This window comes from Falco peregrinus, chromosome 5 (genome assembly GCF_023634155.1).
Source record: "Falco peregrinus isolate bFalPer1 chromosome 5, bFalPer1.pri, whole genome shotgun sequence".
NCBI classification, from domain to species: Eukaryota; Metazoa; Chordata; class Aves; order Falconiformes; family Falconidae; genus Falco; species Falco peregrinus.
Window position 1 is genome coordinate 70,727,243 of NC_073725.1, and position 20,425 is coordinate 70,747,667.

Genomic DNA, 20,425 nt, shown 5'->3' on the forward strand with positions numbered 1-20,425 from the left:
CCGCCGCCGCCGCCTCCGTTGCCCGGCACAAAGATGGCGGCGCCCCCCCCAAGACGGCGCGGCCGAGCGGCTCCTGCGGAGGCTGTGGGCGGGGCCAGGAGGGGCGGGGGCCTCACGTGATGGGCGGGGCTTAGCGGGGCGAGGCTCTTTGTTAGCTGGGTGGGTGGTGCTTAGCGGGGCGGGGGGCATTGTCACAGGGGTGGGAGGGGCTTAGCGGGGCAGACCCCGCCCCATGGGCACGGCAAGACCCCGCTCCCCATTCCCCATGTCCCGCCCATCCACCCATCCCCCTGTCCCCATGTCCCCCACTCCCCCTGTCCTGCCCCTGGCCCCTGGTCCTCCTGTCCCCATTTCCCCCTATCCCTCTGTCCCCATATCCCCCTGTCCCCCCATCCCCCACTCCCCTATCCCCCACCTCTGTCCCCATGTCCCCCCATCCCCCCTGTTCCCCTGTCCTTGTGTGTCCCTGTCCCCATGTCCCCCCATTCCCCTGTCCCCATGTCCCCCTGTCCCCCCATTTCCCTGTCCCCATGTCCCTCTGCAGTCTGTCCCCTGCATACCAGCCCAGCTGCACCCCCGGAGGGATGGGCACCCATGTCCCCTGGCCCCCCCTAGCCCCCCAAGGACAGGCTTCTCCGGGTGACAGCTCCTTTATTGGGGACCCCTGTCCCGCTGTCCCATCGCGGCTGGCCACCCCCCACCCCCTACACGTGGGTCTCCTGCAGCAGCCGGTCAGTGGTGGTGCTGGACTCGGGGGGGGCCCGGGAGGGGCCGCCCTCCCTGTCCCGCCTCTCCAACAGCATCAGGGGGGCTTCGGCCTTGCCCGGGGGTTCCTCCCCAGGGGTCCTGGCCCCCATGTGGGACACTGAGGACATCTGCTTTGTGATGTCCCACCACAGCACACCTGGGGGCAGCTGCCGCTGCTTGGTCAGCCCTGCGGGAAAGGGGGAGCCATGGGGGGGGGGCGGGCCGGGGGGGGACCCCAGTGCAGGGCCATGTCCCCACCCGCCCCCAGCCTCACCTGGCAAGGAGCTGAGCAGGACCCCCGCCACCACCGTGGTGAGGGTCCCCAGCGCCCCATAGTACAAGTATGAGATGGCGTAGAAGTCACCCACAATGGCTGGCCTGTGGGGAGAGGGGTCAGGGCCCGCAGGGACAGCTGTGTGACGTCACAGCCGGCAGGGAAAGTGGTGTGACGTCACAGCAAACAGGGAAAGTGGTGTGACATCACAGCAAACAGGGAAAGTGGTGTGACATCACAGCAAACACGGAAAGCACTGTGACATCACAGCAAACAGGTAGAACAGTGTGACGTCACAGTGAACAGGGGAAGCGGTGTGATGTCACAAGGAACAAAGAAAACAGTGTGACATCACAGCAAACAGGGAAAGCAGAGTGATGTCACAGTGAACAGGGAAAGCGGTGTGACATCACGGTGAATAGGGTAAGCAGCATGACATCACACGGAAGAAAGACAGAAGTGTGATGTCAGTGAGCGGTGTGGCGTCACAGCGAACAGGGGAAGCACTGTGACATCACAAGGAACAAGAAAAGTGCTTTTTGATGTCACAGTGCACAAAGCGAGTGCTGTGACATCGCAGAAGCCCCCCCGCCCCAGGCCTCCCCCCTGCTGCCCTGCCCCCCTGTCCCCAAACAATGGTCCCCCCCCCGGGCGATGCTCCTCACCGTGGCAGTGCCGGGGGTTCGGCGGGGGTGGGCGGGGGTCCCAGCAGGCCGGTGCCGTTCCCAGCAGCAGTGTGGTTGCGGAGTGGGCAGTGGGCCACAGAGGAGGGCAGCACCCCCATGGTGGCGGCGCTGGGGGGGTACAGGGTGCCCCCCACCGCCACCCAGAAAGAGAAGGCGAAGCCAGCGCCCAGCCCCCCCAGCACGCCCTGGGCACAGGAGAGGGTCCTGCGGCACAGCCGGGGCAGGGGGCTGCAGCGGGACCCCTGGAACCACCCCCCCCACCCCCGTGGGCTGCAGCGGGACCCCCAGAGCCACCCCCCCCCTCAACGGGCTGTGGTGGGACCCCTGGAGCCCCCCAGTCCCAGTCCTCCCACTGCAGACTCATGGCCGGGGCAGGGTGCTGCGGCGGGACCCCCAGAGTCCCTCCCCAGTCCCCCTGCTGCAGACTCACGGCCAGGGCAGGGGCTGCGGCAGGACCCCCAGAGCTCCCCCAGTCCCCCCGCTGCAGACTCACGGCTGTGCTGCACATGGGCAGGAACATGCCCAGGACGAAGGCGCCCAGCAGCGGGCCGCTGATCACCCCCATGACGGTGAAGGAGCCCTGCAAGGGGGACGGAGAGCTCTGCCTTGCCACCCAGCGCGGGGCTGGGGGGCTTGGGGGGGTCAAGGAGCACAAGGATGGAGCTTGGCTTTGTCCCTGACCCCCCTGCCGCGGCAGCCCAGCTGGCTCCAGGGCTCTCTGGCACCCAGCGGTGCATGGCGGATCCTGCTTGGCCGGGCATGGTGGGCAAGGGCAGGGGTCTGCGGGGTGACCACGGCCCTGTGCCGGATGCGGCCCTGCGCGGGGGGCTCACCTGCAGCACACCGCCACCCAGCAGCGAGGCCAGAGCAGCCACTGTGATGCACGAGGTGCCATAGATGAGTGCTGCGGGGGAGACAGGAAAGGCTCAGTACAGCACGGCATGGCACGGCATGGTGTGGCACAGCACAGCACAGCATGGCATGGCATGGCACAGTGCAGCACAGCACTGCATGGCATGGCATGGCATGGCATAGCACAGCATGGCCCCGCATGGCCCGGCATGGCATGGCACAGCATGGCACAGTGCAGGGCAGCATGGCGTGGCATGGCACGGCACGGCATGGCACCATGCTGTGCACCGTGGCACAGCACAGCTCAGTGCAGCACGACATGGCATGGCGCAGCATGGCACAAAACAGTGCCATGCAACACAAGATGGGAGGAGCATGTGTGGCATAGCATGGGATGGCATGTGATAGGTTGGGGCAGCATGGCACAGCATGGCACAGCACAGCACAGCGTTGCATGGCATAGCATGGCACAGCACAGCACGGCCTGACTGCCATGCCCACTCACACAGCCCCTTGGAGATGAGGGTCAGCCTCTGCGGTGACTGCGTGGGCAGCCGGGGCTTGATGAGGTCCTCTACGGTGACGGCTGCCATGGCATTGATGCTGGTGGAGGCCGTGCTGGGGCGCAGGCAGGCGGCAGCGCTCAGCCCCCATGCCGGCAGCCTGCGGGGGGGAGCCCGGAGCCCCCTTCCACGGGGAGGTGTGGGGACCCCTTGGGGCGAGGGGTGCCCTGTCCTCACCTGAGGGTCCCGCTGTAGGCGCAGGCCAGGAACAGACCCGGCACCCCCGGGGACGTCTCGAAGATGTCAAGGACCAGGTAGGGCATGTACTGCAGGGTGAGGCGGCTGCAGGGCGAGGCAGGACCCCAGGGGACCCCAGCCCCTGCAGCGGGGCTGTGCCAGGGGCCTAGGGGTCCCTTCTCACCCCTCCACCTTGCTGCCTTCAGTTTGGTGCTGAAGAGGGCAGACCTGGCGGGGGACTGGTACCTGGTCGGGGGCTGAGATGTAGCCAGCCAGGAGGGGGTCGCAGTCCTTGTACAGCGCAAACATCACCAGGCCACAGGCCACCGCACTGGAGACGATGCTGAAGAGCCCCACTTGATTCACCAGCAGTGCCCTGCGAGTGCAGCGGGAGCACGCCCGGCTGAGCAGGGAGGCAGGGGCCCTGCAGGGTGCAGGGTCCGTGCAGGGGTGCAAGGTCCGTACAAGGATACAGGGTCTGTGGAAGGATACAGCGTCCATGCAGGGGTGCGTGCAGGGATCCATGCAAGGATACAGGGTCTGTGCAGGTGCAGGGTCTGTGCAAGGATACAGGGTCTGTGCAAAGGTCTGTGCAGGGATGCAAGGTGTGCAAGCATGCAGGGGCAGTGCAGGGGTTATGCAGAGGTGCAGGGTCTGTACAAGGGTGCTGGGTAGGTTCCAGCTCCGTGCAGGGCTGCAGGATCCATGCAGGGCTGCCAGGTCTGTTCAGGGGTCCGTGCAAGGATATAGGGTCTGTGCAGGCGTGCAAGGTTCATACGAGCATGCAGGGGCAATGCAGGGGTGCAGGGTCCATGCAAGCATGCAAGGGCAGTGCAGGAGTGCAGGGTCTGTGCAGGGGTGCTGGGTCTGTGCAAAGTGCAGGGTCCATGCAGGGGTGCAAGGTCCGTGCAAAGGTGCAGGGTCCGTGCAGGGCTGTAGGCACTGGGCTCCCTAAGGGGGCCAGGCTGGTGTGGAAGCCACCTCCCCCCGATCAGCCCCTTGCCCCCAATCACTGTCCTAGGCAGAGCAGGACGCAGGGGATCCCTGCAGCACCAAGGACTCACATCCTGGCCTCCCTCTCGGTCCTGCAGGCCACGTAGCGCTGGACCTGGGCCTGGTTGACACCGTACATGGAGAGCCAGACCAGCGTGCCGCCCAGCAGGAAGGTCCACACCGTGTACCGGCTCCGCGGGTCGGGATTGAAGCTGGGCACAGCAGCACACCGCCATGGCGGGGGGTGAGCCAGGGCTGGCACCCACCCCCGGCACCCTGGGGCAGGGCTAGCGGGGTCAGCACACACAGGGGTGCGGGGACTCACTCGCCAAAGTTCACCCTGGAGCCATTGGTGGCGATGCCCAGCACCCTGGCAGGACCCCCCACCAGCAGCACCCCCCGGATGATGATGGCGATGAAGCCGGAGAGCATCACAAAGACCTGGAAGACGTCTGTCCAGATGACAGCCTTCATCCCGCCCTGTGCCGGATGGAGCCATGAGTGAGTGCTGAGGACCCCTGGGACCCCCCTCTCTCACTCACTATGGTGGTGTAGAAGGTGCAGATGGCTCCGGTGGAGAGCAGGGATGCCCAGATGTCCAGACCAGTCACTGAAGGAGAAGGGAAGGTGCTGAGCAGGGCCCCAGGGTGCAAACGATGCCCGGGGTGGGACAGGGCTGAGATGTCCCCAGTGTGGGGTCAGGGACACGATGTAGGGCAGCCCCCACCTCCCCACCGCACCTTGGTTGAGGATCAGGGCAGGGGCGTAGATGACGATCCCTGTATACAGCATCTGTAGGAAGAGGGGGGATCAGCACCCCATCTCCCTGGCACCGCGGGTGCCAGGCAGGTGACGGTGGCGCCCACGGGGACGGGGGTTTAGTGTGACAGTGCTGCCCAAGCCCAGCACGAGAGCACTGGGAAAACACTGGGGTTTTCATTCAAAACAAGGCTCCCACCGAGCACTATTTGCTTTGAGCATGGAAAACAAGAGCACGGGAACGAGGATGCTTCCCAGGGGCTCAGGGCAGCACCAGCACGGCCAGATCCAAGCCCCTGCTGGGTGCCACGTCCCCACTGTCCCCATCCCACCCGTGCACCGCAGACACGCACCGTGGCCACCACGTACTGCAGGGTCCCGCACAGCCGGACGCCTCTGCTGAACCGCCGCTCTAGGTACTGGGGACAAGGACAAGGCAGCACGTCAGGGCTGTCCCAGCATCGGGGCACCCCAGGGGCTGTACCGGGGCAGGATGGGTCCCCCCTCCCCGTGCTCACCTCATAGGTGCTGGTGAGCCCCAGGCGGTAGAAGACAGGGAGGAAGAGCTGGGCGGTGAGCAGCGTGTTGAGCAGCTGCCCCAGACACATCCAGAGGAATTTGGCTCCGTACCGGTACGCCTCCGCCGGCACCCCCAGCACCTGGATGGCTGACATGAAGCTGGCTGAGAGTGAGAGCCCCACGGGCAGCGCCGACATCTGTCGTCCCCCCGTGAAAAAATCCTCCGAGGTTTTCTGGCCGCCTTTGGCAAGGCCGTGGAAGAGCCCGATGCCGGTGGAGATCAACAGCATCAGCCCGAAGACCCCGTAGTCCCAGAGGCTGAAGGTGAGCCGCTCCGGCACCCACACCTCCGGGCTCCCCGCCGGGGCCAGCGTGGCGACCGCAGAGGGGGAGCCCCCAGCCAGGCACCTGCAGGGGGACAGAGACACGGCAGGGGGCCGCAGCACGGGGATGTTGTGGCACGGACAGCTAGGCCAGGGCACGGCAGCACCAGTACATCCGAGGGCGGTCAAACTGGAGGGGGAGAAAATTCCGTGCAATTATTGACCAACACTCAACGTGCAACAGTTGGTGCACGGAGCGGTGAGAGTGGCTGATGCCCCATCCCGTCCTGTCCCATCCTGTCCCCATCCCGGGGAAGGTCCGTGCCGAGCAGCCGGTGGGTGTTGGGCTGCCAAGGGCAGAGCCCGAGCTGCAAAGGGAATTGCCCGAAATACCTCCTGGTTCCTTGCCCGCACCGAGAGGAGAGCGGCAGCGGCGGGTCCAGCTGCTCCAGAGCGCACCGGGCACCGAGGCTCCGTGGCTCCGGGGATGACGGGCACCTGAGGCTCACAGCAGGGTGCGGGAGCGATCCTCCCCCCCCCCCCCCCCGTCGGCCACCACCAGCACAAACTGGGAGGGGCAGAGCCGCCGGCGGAGCCAAATTTATCTCCAGCCAAGGGGACAAAACAAACCAACCCTAAACCTTTACCCAGAAAAAAGCAGTGGGTTTGCAGGCAGCTGCCGCAGCAGCAGAGACCCGGGGCTGAGGTGGTGAGGAGAGCAGGGGGCTGGTACAGGGGTCCCTGAGGATGTGGGGAGCCCGATGGGTGGGAGGAGGTGGCTGTGATGTCCTTGGTGGCCGTTGAGGTGGCAGTGAGGTGACAAGACCACAGTGAGGGTCTGGCTGTGCCTCCAGCTCCTTCAGCCTGGGGTGTGGGCATCTGGGAGGGACCCTAAGCAAGGAGGATGGAGCCGTCGAGGGTCACATCCATAACCTCTTCCCTCCTGCACATGCTGGCACCCGCTAACCCCAGGCCACCCCAAGTGGTGGCATAGCACCCAGCACCCCGGCGGGCAGTGTGGCGAGCATGGGAGCTGGCTGGTGGCTCCGGTGAGCACAGGGATGGGAGGATGGCTCCAGCCGTTGTCATACGTGGCACGTAGGTGTGGGGCTGGGCTGGCTTCCTCATTCCCCAGCACAAAGGCTGTGTTGTTTCATCTGGCCCCTGGACAAGTTTGTCCCATGGGAATTTCCCTTCAAATCCTGGGGTCAAGACCAGGGAAGAGCCCTGACATGGGGACGGAGCCACTGCGGGGGCACGGGGGTACCATCCCTTCGGAGGCATCACCAGAGGAGGGCTCCTGGTGCCCAGGGTCTGGCTCCAGCCCTGGTGGCCTCGTCCCCACTGCCTGTCCTTCGGGATGAGGGGGGAGCAGTACCCCCTTCCCAGCCTCTGCCCCGGCTGCGCCCCTTTGCTGGGCTGGTTGGAGTGGCAGAAAGGGAAAAAACACTGAGTGGCGGCTACCGAGCCCTGCCACATCCGCTGGTGGGTGTGTGTGATGCTGCATGTCCCCAGCCCCCAGCACATGCCCAGACCCATGGCGATCCCAAGGGCACGGTGGCACCGGTGGCACCCCAGGGCTGGGCTGGCCAGGGCAGGACTGGGGCGAAGGGGCTGAGCTCATCCTACCAGGGCTGTGAGTGGGGCAGGGAGGGTCCCTGCAATGTGATGCAGGGGTCAGGGGTCTGTGGGCAGCATCCAGCCCCTCGCCATGCATGGTGGGGTGGGACGGAATGGGGACTGGGATGCCCTGGCAGAGCATCGCCCATCCCTGCGGTACCCACAGCACCAGGAGGAAGCAGGACCAGCCAGGTGCCTGGGTTCGTCAGGGTGCTCAGCACCAAGTGGGGTGCCCAGGGCTTCCTGCCCCTTCACCCCACCCCGGCTGGTCCCTGCCCCCTGCGGTGGCTCCTTTCTGCCCCCCAGCCTGTACCTCCTCCCTTGGCAGGAAGCCACCCGCCGAGGAGGCTGCGGGCAGGAAGGAAGTCACCGAGGGGACTTTTTGACTCTCTCCTTCGCTCGCAGCCTCCGAGCAGCCGCCTACGCAGCCCAGGAACCCCGACACGGTGGCAGAGCTGTGCCCAGGACCTGCTCCCCAGGGCCAGAGCCCACGGGTGCCAGCGAGGCCATCAGCACGGCAGCAGGTACCACACTGGCACAGGGGGCTTCGCGAGGTCTGGCCAGCCTAGCCGGGCACCAGGATGGAGCCGAGTCCTCCCTGCCCATGCCTGGGAGCGATGCAGGGCATAGGCGCGCAGCCCTGGGCCAGCTGGCGAGGAGGAGAGGCTGTGGGACAGCCTGGGGAGGGTGGGTTTATCCACGTGTCTGGAGAAACAGCTGTGTGCCTCAGTCTCCCCTTCATCCTTCCCAGGACAGGCTGACCGCAGTCCTGGAGATGCTGCAGGCTTGGCTGCGGGGTTTTACCTGGGGAAGGGTGCTAAGGGGAAGGGCATGTGTGGGGCAAGATCCTGCCCCACATGGTGGGGGGCACGGTACTGCTACTGGGGGGGACCATGGTGCCGACTGAGCCCCCCCTGTCCTTGCAGTGCCTGCCATGGCCCCGCTGGGCGAGGACACCCCGCTGATCGGGGAGCGCTCCTGCAGCTTCTCCTCCACCGAGACTGGCACCCTCCAGGTGTACCTGTACCACTGGGCACCCCCCCTGCACAGCCCCCCCGGCACCACCACCGGCATCCTCACCTTCACCTTCGGCGAGTACACGGCCGAGGAGCTCTGTGTCCGCGCTGCCAAAGCCTGTGGTGAGCATCACCCCCCAGCGCCGGTGGGCTGGGGGCAGTGGCCGTGCCTGTCCTTGGTGGGGGGCCCCAGCACCCATCTCTGTCCCCAGGCGTGCTGCCCGTCTGCCACCCACTCTTTGCCCTCGCCACCGAGGACCTCAGCTGCTGGTTCCCCCCCAACCACCTCTTCACCGTGGATGACTCCTGCAGCCAGGTGGTGGTATACAGGATCAGGTACAGCCCAGGGATGTGGCTCCCTGGGGAGTCTCTGATGGCTGGTAGGGGTTGTGCGCTAAGGGGGATGTGGTGCTGAGCCCTCTCCGTTCTCCCCATCAGGTTCCTCTTCCCCAACTGGTGCGGGCTGGGACAGTCCCACCGCTTCCAACTGCTGAACGACCGGGCCAGCCCCGTCCTGGACTACCCTGTCATCGATTACCTGTTTGCCCAGGTGAGCCCTGCCAGGCTGGCGTCTCTGTCCCCAACACTGTGACTGCAGGTGGGGTCCTGTGTGGTTTCTCAGGTGTCTGGTACGTGTTAACCTCAGCACAGCCATGCCCTTCACCGCCCTGGGCCATGCCAACCTTCTCCTCCTCCAGCACCCATCAGTCCCTGGCTATGGGTCCTCCTACCCAACTCAGCCAGAGCTGCTCATGGACATCCCACACTAGGCATGGGGCACCCCAGGTTGCTGAGGAGGGGGTCACTGTGTCCCTTGGAGTGGTGCATGCCCCAGGGATGGAGCTGGCTCCACTGGCCCCTGGGCAGCAGCAGGGAACCAGAGCCTGGGGCAGGATGTGACTCAGGGGGGCACAGGGCTGGGGCTGGAGTCACCTCAGCACCCTATAGGCAGTCCAGCATGATAGGGGGGCAAGCAGGAGCCACTGTGGAAGCTTCTGTTAGCTGGGGGGGTGAATGATACCTGCCATAGCCTTGTGCCCAAACTGGAGGTCTTGGGGTACATCAGGCGCCTTGGTTGTAGCATCCTCAGGCGGGAGATGCAACCAGTGCGGGGAGTGGGGGGCTGGCACGGGGACCCCCCCCAACTCAGCCCCTGCACCCTCCCTAGTCCCGCAGCGATTTCATCGGGGGCCGCGTGGAAGTGGCGCTGAGCCTGCCCAGGCAGGAGGAGTGCCTGAGTTTGGCTGTGCTGGACATGCTGCGCATGGCCAAAGAGAAGCGGCAGAGCCCTGACGAGGTCTTCAGCCATATCAGGTGAGCTGGGGGCTTGGTGGGGGACAGCCCGGCATCCCTGGGGACAGCCCGGCACCCACTGGGACAGCCCGGCATCCCTGGGAACATCCCGGCATAACTGGGGGCAGCCCAGCATCCCTTGGGGCAGCCCAGCACCCACTGGGACAGTCCAGCATCCCTGGGGGCAGCCCAGCACCCATGGGGGCAGCCCAGCATCCCTGGGGATAGCCCAGCACCCACTGGGACAGCCCGATACCCACCCTACTTTGCTTCCCCATCGCCGGCAGCTACAAGTCCTGCATCCCTGAGTCGCTGCGGTGCCAGATCCAGCAGCACAGCTTCCTCACCCGCAAGCGCATCCGCCACCGCTTCCACAAATCCCTGCGGAAGATCAGCGGCTGCCAGACGGACAGGCGCTACCTGAAGCTCAAGTACCTGCTGGACCTGGAGCGGCTGCAGCGGCACTGGGCAGAGGAAAGTTTCTGTGTCCGCTTGCCTGGCTCTGCCACGGCCATCACCATCCATGTGGCCGGCGAGAATGGCATCTCCTGGAGCTGTGGTGGCTCTGAGGTGAGGGTGGGTGGCTCTGCTGGGGGGTCCCATGGTGGGGGAGGTGGTGGCCAACCCCCCCGGTCGTGTCCCCCACAGAGTCGCCAGCACTTCTGCGACTTCCCCGACATCGCTGACATCAGCATCAAGCAGGTGAGCCGGGAGGGCAGCCCCGTGGAGAACCGCGTGGTCACCCTCACCAAGACGGACAACCGGGTGCTGGTGAGCCGGGGGTGTGGGGGGGGAGCCCTGGAGTGGTGGGGGGCTTCGGCTGGCACAGGGCTGACCCCCCTGCCTGACCCCAGGAGGTGGAGTTCCCCACGCTGCGGGAAGCCCGCTCCTTCGTGGCTCTTATTGATGGCTACTACCGCCTGACGGCAGATGCCCACCACTACTTCTGCAAGGAGGTGGCCCCCCCCCGGCTCCTGGAGGACATGGAGAACCAATGCCACGGGCCCATCAGGTGGGTGCCAGGACCCTCCCTCTCACCAACCCCAACCTGCAGTTGACCAGGGAAGAACTCACTTGGGCAGGAGCCACCAGTCCCCATTGCGACACTGGGGCCACCCCAGTGCCTACCAGTTGTGGGGACACCATGGTGGAGGGGTGAGCAGTGGGGGTCCCCAGGGTCCCCCCGAGGGGTCCCACGCTGGTGATGCCCCAGCCTTGCTGTTTGCAGCTATGAGTTTGTGGTGAACAAGCTGAAGGTGGCAGGGAGCCGGCCAGGGCTGTACCTGCTGCGCCGCAGCCCGCAGGACTTCGACAGCTACCTGCTGACCGTCTGCGCTGAGGTGAGGTGGCACTGGCACTGGCACTGGGTGCTGGCACCGCGTGGGCTCCTGTGCTGGGTGCTGCGCGTGTCACCGGGAGGGGAACACAGGGCTGAGACCCGGTGCTGGCTCGCTGGGACGGTGCCACCAGCGATGGCCCATTGAGATGGACACAGATCCAGGGCCACAGCAGGCACCCACAGGGCAGGAGGGGTTTGGGGGGCTCCCAGGGGGACCCCGCATCGCTGAGCCCAGCTCTTGCCCTGCAGACCCGCTCCGGCCAGGACTACAAGCGCTGCCTGATCCGCAGGGACGAGGACGGGAATTTCTGGCTCTCAGGGGTGACCCGGCCATTCTGCAGCCTGCGGGAGCTGCTGGGCACCTATGGGCGCTGCGGGCTGCAGGCAGAGGGTGCCCGCATGCGCCTGGCTGCCTGCTGCTCACCCCTGCCCAAAGGTGACAGCGCTGCTGGGGGGGGACGACAGGGCAGGGCTGCGCACGCCCCGGTGCTGTGACATCAGGGAGCAGGCTGTGTGACATCACAGGGTGGCTTGTGTGATGTCACAGGGCGGCTTGTGTGAGGTCACAGGGCAGGCTGTGTCACAGAGCAGGCTGCGTGACATCGCAGAGCAGGTTGTGTGACATCACAGAGCAGGCTGTGTGACATCACAGCATGGCTTGTGTGAGGTCACAGGGCAGGCTGCATCACCACAGAGCAAACTGTGTGATGTCACAGAGCAGACTATCATAGAGTGGGCTGTGTGACATCACAGAGCAGCTTGTGTGAGGTCACAGGGCAGGGTACATCATCAGAGTGGGCCATGTGACATCACAGAGCTGCCTATATGGTACCATAGCGCGGGCTGTGCATGTCAGAGGATGAGCTTTGTGACATCATGGAGCCGGCTGTGACATCATGGCGTGGGCCGTGTGAGGACACAGCCTGGGCACAGCCTGCCCCGGCCACCCCTCACAGCTGCCCCCCTCCCCTCCCCCAGAGAAGTCCAACCTGCTGATCGTGCGGAGCGGCTGCCCCCAGCCCCCCGGCTCCCCCGCTGCCCCCCGCCGCAGCCTCAACCAGATGATGTTCCACAAGATCGACCCCCAGCGCCTCACACGGGTACGGGGCTGGGGGGGGGGGGGGGGGGCAGGACACTTGTAGGCGGCGGCACATGGCCAGGGACCCCCCCAGCAGCGTCCCCCTCCTGCGGCAGGGCGAGAACCTGGGCCAGGGCTCCTTCACCCAGATCTACAAGGGCATCAAGCGGGACCAGGAGGAGGACGGGTACTACCAGACCAACGTGGTGCTCAAGGTCATGGACAGTAGCCACCACAACTGCTCTGAGGTGAGGCGGCAGCAGCTCCCAGCCTGACAGTGGGGGATGGTGTCCCCCCCGCAGCCCCCCCTGAGCCAGCCTCTCCTCGCTCCCAGTCCTTCCTGGAGGCAGCCAGCATCATGAGCCAGCTCTCCCACAAGCACCTGGTCCTGCTGCACGGTGTCAGCCTCGGGAAGGACAGTGAGTGCCTGTCCCCTTCACCAGGCGCCGTGGTGCCGCGGCCGCACCCCGCTGGGAGGGTGAGTGCCAGAGCCACCTGTGCCACCCACCCCCCCTCGCAGGCATCATGGTGCAGGAGTACGTCAGGTACGGGCCCCTGGACCTCTACCTGAAGAAGAAGCATGGCGAGGGCAAGGTGACAACGAGCTGGAAGCTGCAGGTGGCCAAGCAGCTGGCGTACGCCCTCAACTACCTGGTGAGCCAGCTGCTGGCACGGTGCCAAGCGGTGGTGTCCCGTGGTCCGTGTGTCCTGCAGCTCCTGCATGTCAGCATCCCCCGGATCTCATGCATCCATGTCCTGCAGCTGCAATGCATCCGTGTCCTGTGGCTCCTGTCTGCATCCTTCAGCACCTGTGCATCCGTGTCCTGTGGCCCCCACGCATCCACATCCCATGGCCCCCACGCATCCACATCCCACAGCGCCCATGCATCCATGTCCCACAGCCCCCACCCACCCATGGCCTACGGCCCCCCCCACATCCACATCCTGTGGCCCCCACGCATCCACATCCCATGTCCCCCACCCATCCATGTCCCACGGCCCCCATGCATCCATGTCCCACAGCCCCCACCCACCCATGGCCCACTGCCCCCCACATCCACATCCCACGGCTCCCACACATCCCTGTTGACTCACCCCGGCTGGCACCAGCTCAGCCCTGTGCATGGGGCTGCCCCACAGGCTGGGGCAACATTGATGGTCCTCGCCCCTCGCCCCTCCCCAGGAGGACAAGAAGATCACACACGGCAATGTCTCTGCCAAGAAGGTGCTGCTGACCCGGGAGGGGGATGTGGCCAGCGGCAGCCCCCCCTTCATCAAGCTCAATGACCCCGGAGTCAGCATCACCGTCCTGGCCAAGGACAGTAAGTGCCGGGGCTGACCTGACACGTTGGGGGGTGGCAGGGCCTCCCCGGTGGGTGCTGAGCAGGGCCACCCCCCTCCCCCCAGTGCTGGTGGAGCGCATCCCCTGGGTGGCCCCCGAGTGCCTTAGTGACCCCAAGAGCCTGGCACTGCCGGCTGACAAGTGGAGCTTCGGGGCGACCCTCTGGGAGATCTTCAGTGGTGGCAACATGCCTGTGAGCCTGCTGGAGCCCCAGAAGGTGAGGCTGCCCCATCCCGCTGCATCCCAGTCCTGACACTTCTGCCCCATCCCATTGCATCCCAGTCCTGACCCTCCTGCCTCATCCCACTGCATCCTAGCCCTGTCTCTTCTGCCCTGTCCCGCTGCATCCTGACCCTCCTGCCCCATCCTGCTGCATCCCAGTCCTGTCCCTCCTGCCCCATCCCACTGCATCCTGACCCTCCTGCCCCATCCCACTGCATCCCAGTCCTCAGCATCCTGACCCTCCTGCCCCATCCCACTGCATCACAGTCCTGTTCCTCCCACCCCATCCTGCTGCATTCTGACCCTCCTGCCTCATCCCATTGCATCCCAGTCCTGACCCTCCTGCCCCATCCCACTGCATCCTGACCCTCCTGCCCCATCCCACTGCATCCCAGTCCTCAGCATCCTGACCCTCCTGCCCCATCCCACTGCATCACAGTCCTGTTCCTCCCACCCCATCCTGCTGCATTCTGACCCTCCTGCCTCATCCCATTGCATCCCAGTCCTGACCCTCCTGCCCCATCCCACTGCATCCTGACCCTCCTGCCCCATCCTACTGCATCCCAGTCCTCAGCATCCTGACCCTCCTGCCCCATCCCACTGCATCACAGTCCTGTTCCTCCCACCCCATCCTGCTGCATTCTGACCCTCCTGCCTCATCCCATTGCATCCCAGTCCTGACCCTCCTGCCCCATCCCACTGCATCCTGACCCTCCTGCCCCATCCCACTGCATCCCAGTCCTCAGCATCCTGACCCTCCTGCCCCATCCCACTGCATCCCAGTCCTCAGCATCCTGACCCTCCTGCCCCATCCCGACTCTCCTGCCCCATCCCACTGCACATGGGTTCTCCTTACTTATCCACTGCCCAGAGAAGACAACGTGCCACCTGTCCCAGCCCAGGATTTCTGTGGTGGCCCAGGTCACACTGGAGAAGGGGCATGGCTGGGGGGACATGGGCACCCAGGGCACCCATAGCACCTAGAGCTGGGGTCTCACAGGGCTCCGGAGCCCCCCAGACCCAGTGTCCAGTGGAGGTGGCTGCGGGGTCTGGCACTGCAGGGACCAGCTATAACCAGCCCCCAGCCTCATGTCCCACAGCCTTTGGGGGATGCTCACGGTGAGGGGTTTGCACAGCCTGGTGAGAAGTGGGTGGGCTGTTCAGGGTCTGCATGGAGGGGGGTCACAGGGCCAGGCACCCACAGCCAGCCTGAGCACCCTCTCCCACCCTCGCAGAAGCTGGATTTCTACCAGAGCTGCCTCCAGCTCCCTGCACCGAAGTGGACGGAGCTGGCCACACTCATCGCCCAGTGCATGGACTACCAGCCCTGCCGGCGGCCCTGCTTCCGCGCCCTCATCCGGGACCTCAACAGCCTCATCACCTCCGGTGAGCCCTGGGGTGGTGGGGGGCTGGGCTCCAGATCCCCGCGGTGCCCTCACCACCCACCTGCCCCAGATTATGAGCTGCTCTCAGACGTGTCACCCATGACCGTAACACCCCGGGACAGCTTCTGGGGGTACGAGCCCCTCACCATGTGCCAGGACCCCACGCACTTCGAGGAGCGGCACCTCAAGTACATCTCGTTGCTGGGCAAGGTGAGGAGGGTGGGGGGAAGAGGGGACCCCATCCCCCAAGATTTAGTGCACAAGTTTCTTGCACACACACCCCCCTGCATTTGGGGCATGAAACATCCCCTGCTCGCTTAGTTTGTGCCCTGTGCGTGGGGTCTGGGGGACACACCAGGTGCTGGGAACATGGTGGGGGTCTCTGGGGCCCCCCAAGGCACCCCAGCATTCCCACCCGGCTCTCCCCGGCCAGGGCAACTTTGGGAGTGTGGAGCTGTGCCGCTACGACCCGCTGGGTGACAGCACGGGCGAGCTCGTGGCGGTGAAGAAGCTGCAGCAGGATTCGGCCAAGGAGCTGCTGGATTTCGAGAGGGAGATCCAGATCCTGCACTCCCTGCAGCACGACTTCATCGTCCAGTACCGGGGGGTGTGCTACAGCCGGGGTGAGCACAGCGTGGGGCAGGGGGTGGGCAGGGTTCCCCGCAGCGATGCTGCCTGCACCCAGCCCCGGCTCTGCCCGCATCCCGGCTGGCGGGTGATGGATGTGTGTGCAGGGTGGCGAGGGCTGCGGCTGGTGATGGAGTACCTGCCCAACGGCTGCTTGCGGGACTACCTGCAGAAGAACCAGCCCCGCCTGGAGCACAGGACCCTGCTCCTCTACGCCTGGCAGATCTGCAAGGTGGGACCCCAGGGGCTGGCAGCAAAGGGGGTCTCACTCCCCCACAGCCGGGTCGGAGCAATGCCACGGCTCATCCAGGGGATCGCAGCCCAGCTGGGATGAGCGCCCGGGGATGCTGCTGGGTCCTGGTCCCAGCAAGCGGCTGTGTCCCACGCAGGGCATGGAGTACCTGGGGGCACAGCGCTGCGTGCACCGGGACCTGGCCAGCAGGAACATCCTGGTGGAGAGCGAGACCCACGTCAAGATCGGGGACTTCGGGCTGGCCAAGCTGCTGCCGCAGGACAAGGACTATTACGTAGTGCGAGAGCCTGGCCAGAGCCCCGTGTTCTGGTGAGGGTGGCACCGGCTGGGGGACATGGGGCTGCCAGCGCGGCTGGATGCGGTGCTCAGCATCCTCCCACTGGCAGGTACGCACCTGAGTCCCTGACAGACAACGTCTTCTCCCGAGCATCCGATATCTGGAGCTTCGGGGTCCTCCTCTATGAGCTCTTCACCTATGGCAACAAGAGCAAGAGCCCCTCGGAGGTAAGACCCCCCTGGGACAGGGGTCCCGCTGCCCCCACCCTGGGCCCACTACCTTTGGTAGGAGCCCCCTGGGTGTGGCCGCAGTGGCCGGGTGCTGATGGCCATCCCTGTAGGAGTTTCTCCGCATGATGGGCGCCGAGAAGACGGCACAGATCATCTGCCACTTGCTGGAGCTCCTGAAGGACAACCAGCGTCTCCCTGCGCCAGCCGGCTGCCCAGTGGAGGTGAGGCGGCGGTCCCAGGGTCCGGTAGGGGTCCTGGGGGGCCACCAACACACTCCTGTGGTGGCCCCATCCCTTGTCCCCAGGTCTACACGCTGATGCTGAGCTGCTGGGCCTTCACCCCTGGTGCCAGACCCACCTTTGGGGACCTGGCCCCCAAGATTGAGGCGCTGAAGGATGGCCGGAGCAAAGCCCGTGGGTAGCCCCCCCCGGCCACCCCCCAACTGGGACCCCAGCCACCCCCCAGCACCAGGTGGTGGCAGACTGACACATGGCCGCAGCGACGCTCCCACGTGCTTTAAGGGCTGCGGGGCCAGAGAGGGGATGCAGTGTGGGGGGACACAGCCCCCCTTGCACCCCCGCCATGCAATGCTGCCCTGTCTCCCCCTCCTCCGCAGCCGGCAGGACCCCCATGTGATGCTGCTTGTCTTTGACCCCCCTTCTGCCTGTCGCTGCCCCCGCCACGGCAGGATTTGGCCATTTTCTAGTAAAGTTTGGTGAATTTGCCGGCTGGGGTGAGGCAAGAGGGGATGCACAGGGGGAGGGGACATGCAGGGAGAGGGGACACGGGGCGGGGGGGGGCCGCACCGCACATCCCAGTGCAGGGATCCCAGGCTCTGCACTCCCCGTGGGCTTTCCCAGGGGGTGGCTCCAGTGGGTGCCCTGGCCCGAGGGTGCGGATGTCCTCATGTGCCCATAGAGCCATTGCACTGGCTCTGCCACGGTGGCACCCATGGCACAGCACCGCATGGTACCCGTGGCTCAGCACCCCGAGGCTTGGGCAGGTGGCAGCTGTGACCATGACACCATCCTGCCAGGCTTTGCTGTTAAATCCCCCTCCCATGGCCCCGGGCCCGGCACCGTCTGTTCCCGGGGCCAAGCATCCCACCGGGGCCAGGGCCACCATCGCTGAAGGTCATCACCAGGCACACAGGCTGGGGACAGCCAGGGATTTTGGGGACTCTGCAAAGGGACACACACACACCCACCCCCAGGGCAGGGCCCTCACTGGGGGTAAATGCCCACCCCAGGGGGGTCAGGGGTTCCCCTTGCTCCCACCCTGAGCCCACGGTCTCCCCCCCCCCCAAGCCACCCCTGTCACCCAGGAAGGCTCCAGACACCCTGTCCTCATTAACAACATGGGTTCATTTATTTTCCCTCCAATGCCTCAGGGCTCCACTGGCCGTGGGAGGGCAGATTTGGGGTAAAACCAGGCAGAAATGGGCCAGGATGGGCACATGGTGGCACTCAGCAGTCCCCATGGTGGGAGCTACCACAGATGCTGTTCTGCATGCCCAGTGAGACCATGGTGGATGTGAGGGGTGGCCCCAGGGACCGTAAGGACCCTCCCTCACAGTATGGAGGCACCGAGCAGCAGCTCCCAGGGATGTGGGAAAAACCACAGCCCACGTGGCCCTTGGGTTGCACCGGCATTTTCCCCCAAGCTGTCGGTCCTCCTCGGCCCCCCTAGAAGATGCCTACCCTCCTGCCACAGAGCAGCTGGGGCTCGTGGATGGCCTGCCACATCACCGCCACCTCATAGGGCACGAAGCGGTGCACCAGCATCAGCTCCCGGTAGTAGCAGGGATCGAAGGAGTCTTCGTTGGCTTGCACCCCCACACCCATGGTCCGGATGCCAGCGTGGGAAGCAGGCAGCAGCCCTGCCTTCTCCAAACACATGCCCAGGTAGACGTCATCGATGGGGAAGAGCCTGATGTCCTGTGATTCCCGGGAGATGACGCGGGCAGTGAAGCCGGACATGAGCATCCCGCTGCCGCCACAGTAGGGTGGGTACCGCCTGGAAGCCAGGAGCTGCATGGGCACAAAGTACTTGCTGCGCTGGAGCCGGACGGGGCTGTTGTTAACAAAGAGCTGCCCCACCATGAGGTGTTGCTCCTGGGCACCCTGGGTGGCCATTGCAAAGCGAACAACGTTGTCAGTGTTGACGAAGACGTCATCATCCCCATTGAAGATGAAGCGGACACCGGGGCAGTGCTCCACCAGCCAGGTGTGGAAAAGCACCTGCTTCAGCGTCAGGTTGAAGAAGGTGTCCCTGAAGTCCCACTGCAGCACGTCCCCGTGCTCCCGCTGCTCCAGCCGCAGCAGCTGGTTGAGCTTCTTGGCATCCCGGGCACGCGGGGCTACCCCCACCAGGAAGACTCGGCGGATGAAGGCTCCTTCAAAGGTCCTCTCCTGCCCCCAGGTCTTACGGATCACCTCCCGCCGCTCGTAGTTCACCGGTGAGGACTTAATGGCCAAGAGGAGGAAGATGCTGGAGGACTCCTGGGGCCCCCCCGCACTTGCCGGGGATGCTGAGCAGTACTGGGAAGGACCGGCAGTGCTGGTACCGCATGAAGTCCTGCACATGGCCGGGCAGCTTGGCGAAGCCGGAGATGTTGTGCACTGAGGTGTTGGCCATGCATGGGGCAGGAGAGGGCAGAACCCGGAGCGGGGGGAGGCTGGGGGTCACCTGGGGGCTAGGGGGGTGCTGTGCTGAGGGGCCATGCTGGACCACAGCTGGTCATTGTAGCAGAGCAGGTAGCAGAGGCCCAGGAGCCCCACGGTGACCAGACCCCACAGCTCCAGCCTGTGGCACCACAGGGACATGCTCTGCAAGAGATGGGGAGTGGGTTTGGCACCACTCGACGCCGCAAACCTGCGGGCATCCACAACAGAGAGATGCCCCATGCCAGGGCACAGCATCTTTCCCTGTGGAGCTGGACCACAGAGCTCCAGGTATGCAGAGGGGAACGGGGAGATGCCCCCCACCGTGCTGCACGGTCACACTGTGCCACCGGCAGCCAGCGAGGTGTTTGCTGCCATGCAGGGAGCGCCCGGGCTGGGCAGGGCACCCTTGGGTGCAGCACAGGGTCTGACACCTCCGGCCGCGCCAGGAAACGTGTGGCAGAACCAAGGAGAGCAACAAAATGCTGGTGCTGGGATGGGGTCATTCTCCTTTGGGAGACCAAGCACAGCCCCAAAACCTGGGGATGACCAGCAAGGGTGTGCAGCCTCCAAGGACCTGCAGCCCCCCGGGACCCGCTGGCACGGGGCAGGGACCCAAGGAGTTTGCACTGGCTCATGGCATAGGGGGGAGGTGGTGGGGTGGTCCCTGCTGCAAGGAGCCCACCTGGGTTTGCTGCCAGCAGCCCTCACCCTCAGAGACAAAGTACCAGGACAGGGGTCCCCCGGGCAGCACGTGGGGACCCCAGCAAGAGCTCATCTGCCGCTCGTCCACCGGCACCACGCAGAGCCCAGCCAGCCGGGGACGGATCCGGCACCAGCTCGGACCCTGCTTCACTGCAAAGAGCCATGAGCCCCCACGGAGAGCCCCCCAGACCCCCCTGGTACCTTGTTGCAGAGCCAGCTCGGTGCCATCCTTACACTGTGCCTCTCCTGGAGCTGGGAGTGCGGTGGCCCCAGCGGCACAGGTACCTCTGCAGGGATCTTCCCCCTGCCCGCCCGTCCGTGCACCCACCCACCTGCCGCAGGGGGGACAGCGGCACCCACGGGCGCAAGGAAAGGGCTTGGCCAAGCGCTGCTGGCTCCCTGCCTCAGTTTCCCCCAGCCTCGCAGCACCGCGGTCCCCGGGGAGCCGTGGCACACGAGCCAAGCCCCGTTTCCAAGGAGCC

The 20,425-nt window shown here is 65.5% G+C and overlaps 3 protein-coding genes across 4 annotated transcripts; 1 reads left to right on the plus strand and 2 right to left on the minus strand.

Annotated features, from left to right (window-relative positions):
* Nucleotides 1-655: 655 nt before the first annotated feature.
* Nucleotides 656-8,408, minus strand: SLC5A5 (solute carrier family 5 member 5). Its single transcript, XM_055805180.1, has 16 exons — nucleotides 8,390-8,408; nucleotides 6,287-6,461; nucleotides 5,570-6,083; nucleotides 5,405-5,470; nucleotides 5,033-5,084; nucleotides 4,835-4,902; nucleotides 4,618-4,772; nucleotides 4,364-4,504; nucleotides 3,546-3,675; nucleotides 3,300-3,388; nucleotides 3,065-3,177; nucleotides 2,541-2,611; nucleotides 2,201-2,287; nucleotides 1,687-1,892; nucleotides 1,022-1,125; nucleotides 656-934 (listed from the first exon to the last, which is right to left on the minus strand). The coding sequence occupies exons 1-16, from the start codon at nucleotides 8,406-8,408 to the stop codon at nucleotides 705-707; spliced, it is 2,220 nt and encodes a 739-aa protein (XP_055661155.1). The 3' UTR covers nucleotides 656-704.
* Nucleotides 7,885-17,300, plus strand: JAK3 (Janus kinase 3). Of its 2 annotated transcripts, none has more exons than XM_055804768.1 (24): nucleotides 7,885-8,037; nucleotides 8,440-8,652; nucleotides 8,742-8,865; nucleotides 8,968-9,079; nucleotides 9,698-9,843; nucleotides 10,110-10,392; nucleotides 10,471-10,593; nucleotides 10,677-10,834; nucleotides 11,051-11,162; nucleotides 11,411-11,597; nucleotides 12,140-12,261; nucleotides 12,356-12,487; nucleotides 12,574-12,658; nucleotides 12,760-12,893; nucleotides 13,423-13,561; nucleotides 13,647-13,798; nucleotides 15,039-15,189; nucleotides 15,259-15,398; nucleotides 15,622-15,811; nucleotides 15,923-16,047; nucleotides 16,205-16,377; nucleotides 16,455-16,572; nucleotides 16,686-16,796; nucleotides 16,880-17,300. In XM_055804768.1, the coding sequence occupies exons 2-24, from the start codon at nucleotides 8,448-8,450 to the stop codon at nucleotides 16,994-16,996; spliced, it is 3,339 nt and encodes a 1,112-aa protein (XP_055660743.1). In that variant the 5' UTR covers nucleotides 7,885-8,037; nucleotides 8,440-8,447; the 3' UTR covers nucleotides 16,997-17,300. The 2 variants fall into 2 exon arrangements, with proteins under 2 accessions (XP_055660743.1, XP_055660744.1); XM_055804769.1 differs by having other exon boundaries at nucleotides 10,471-10,524.
* Nucleotides 17,301-17,918: 618 nt separating this feature from the next.
* Nucleotides 17,919-20,341, minus strand: B3GNT3 (UDP-GlcNAc:betaGal beta-1,3-N-acetylglucosaminyltransferase 3). Its single transcript, XM_027796319.2, is given in 2 exon segments — nucleotides 17,919-19,079; nucleotides 19,081-20,341. Coding segments are annotated over 2 exon segments (951 nt in total). The 5' UTR covers nucleotides 19,213-20,341; the 3' UTR covers nucleotides 17,919-18,260.
* Between the last annotated feature and the right edge of the window lie 84 nt (nucleotides 20,342-20,425).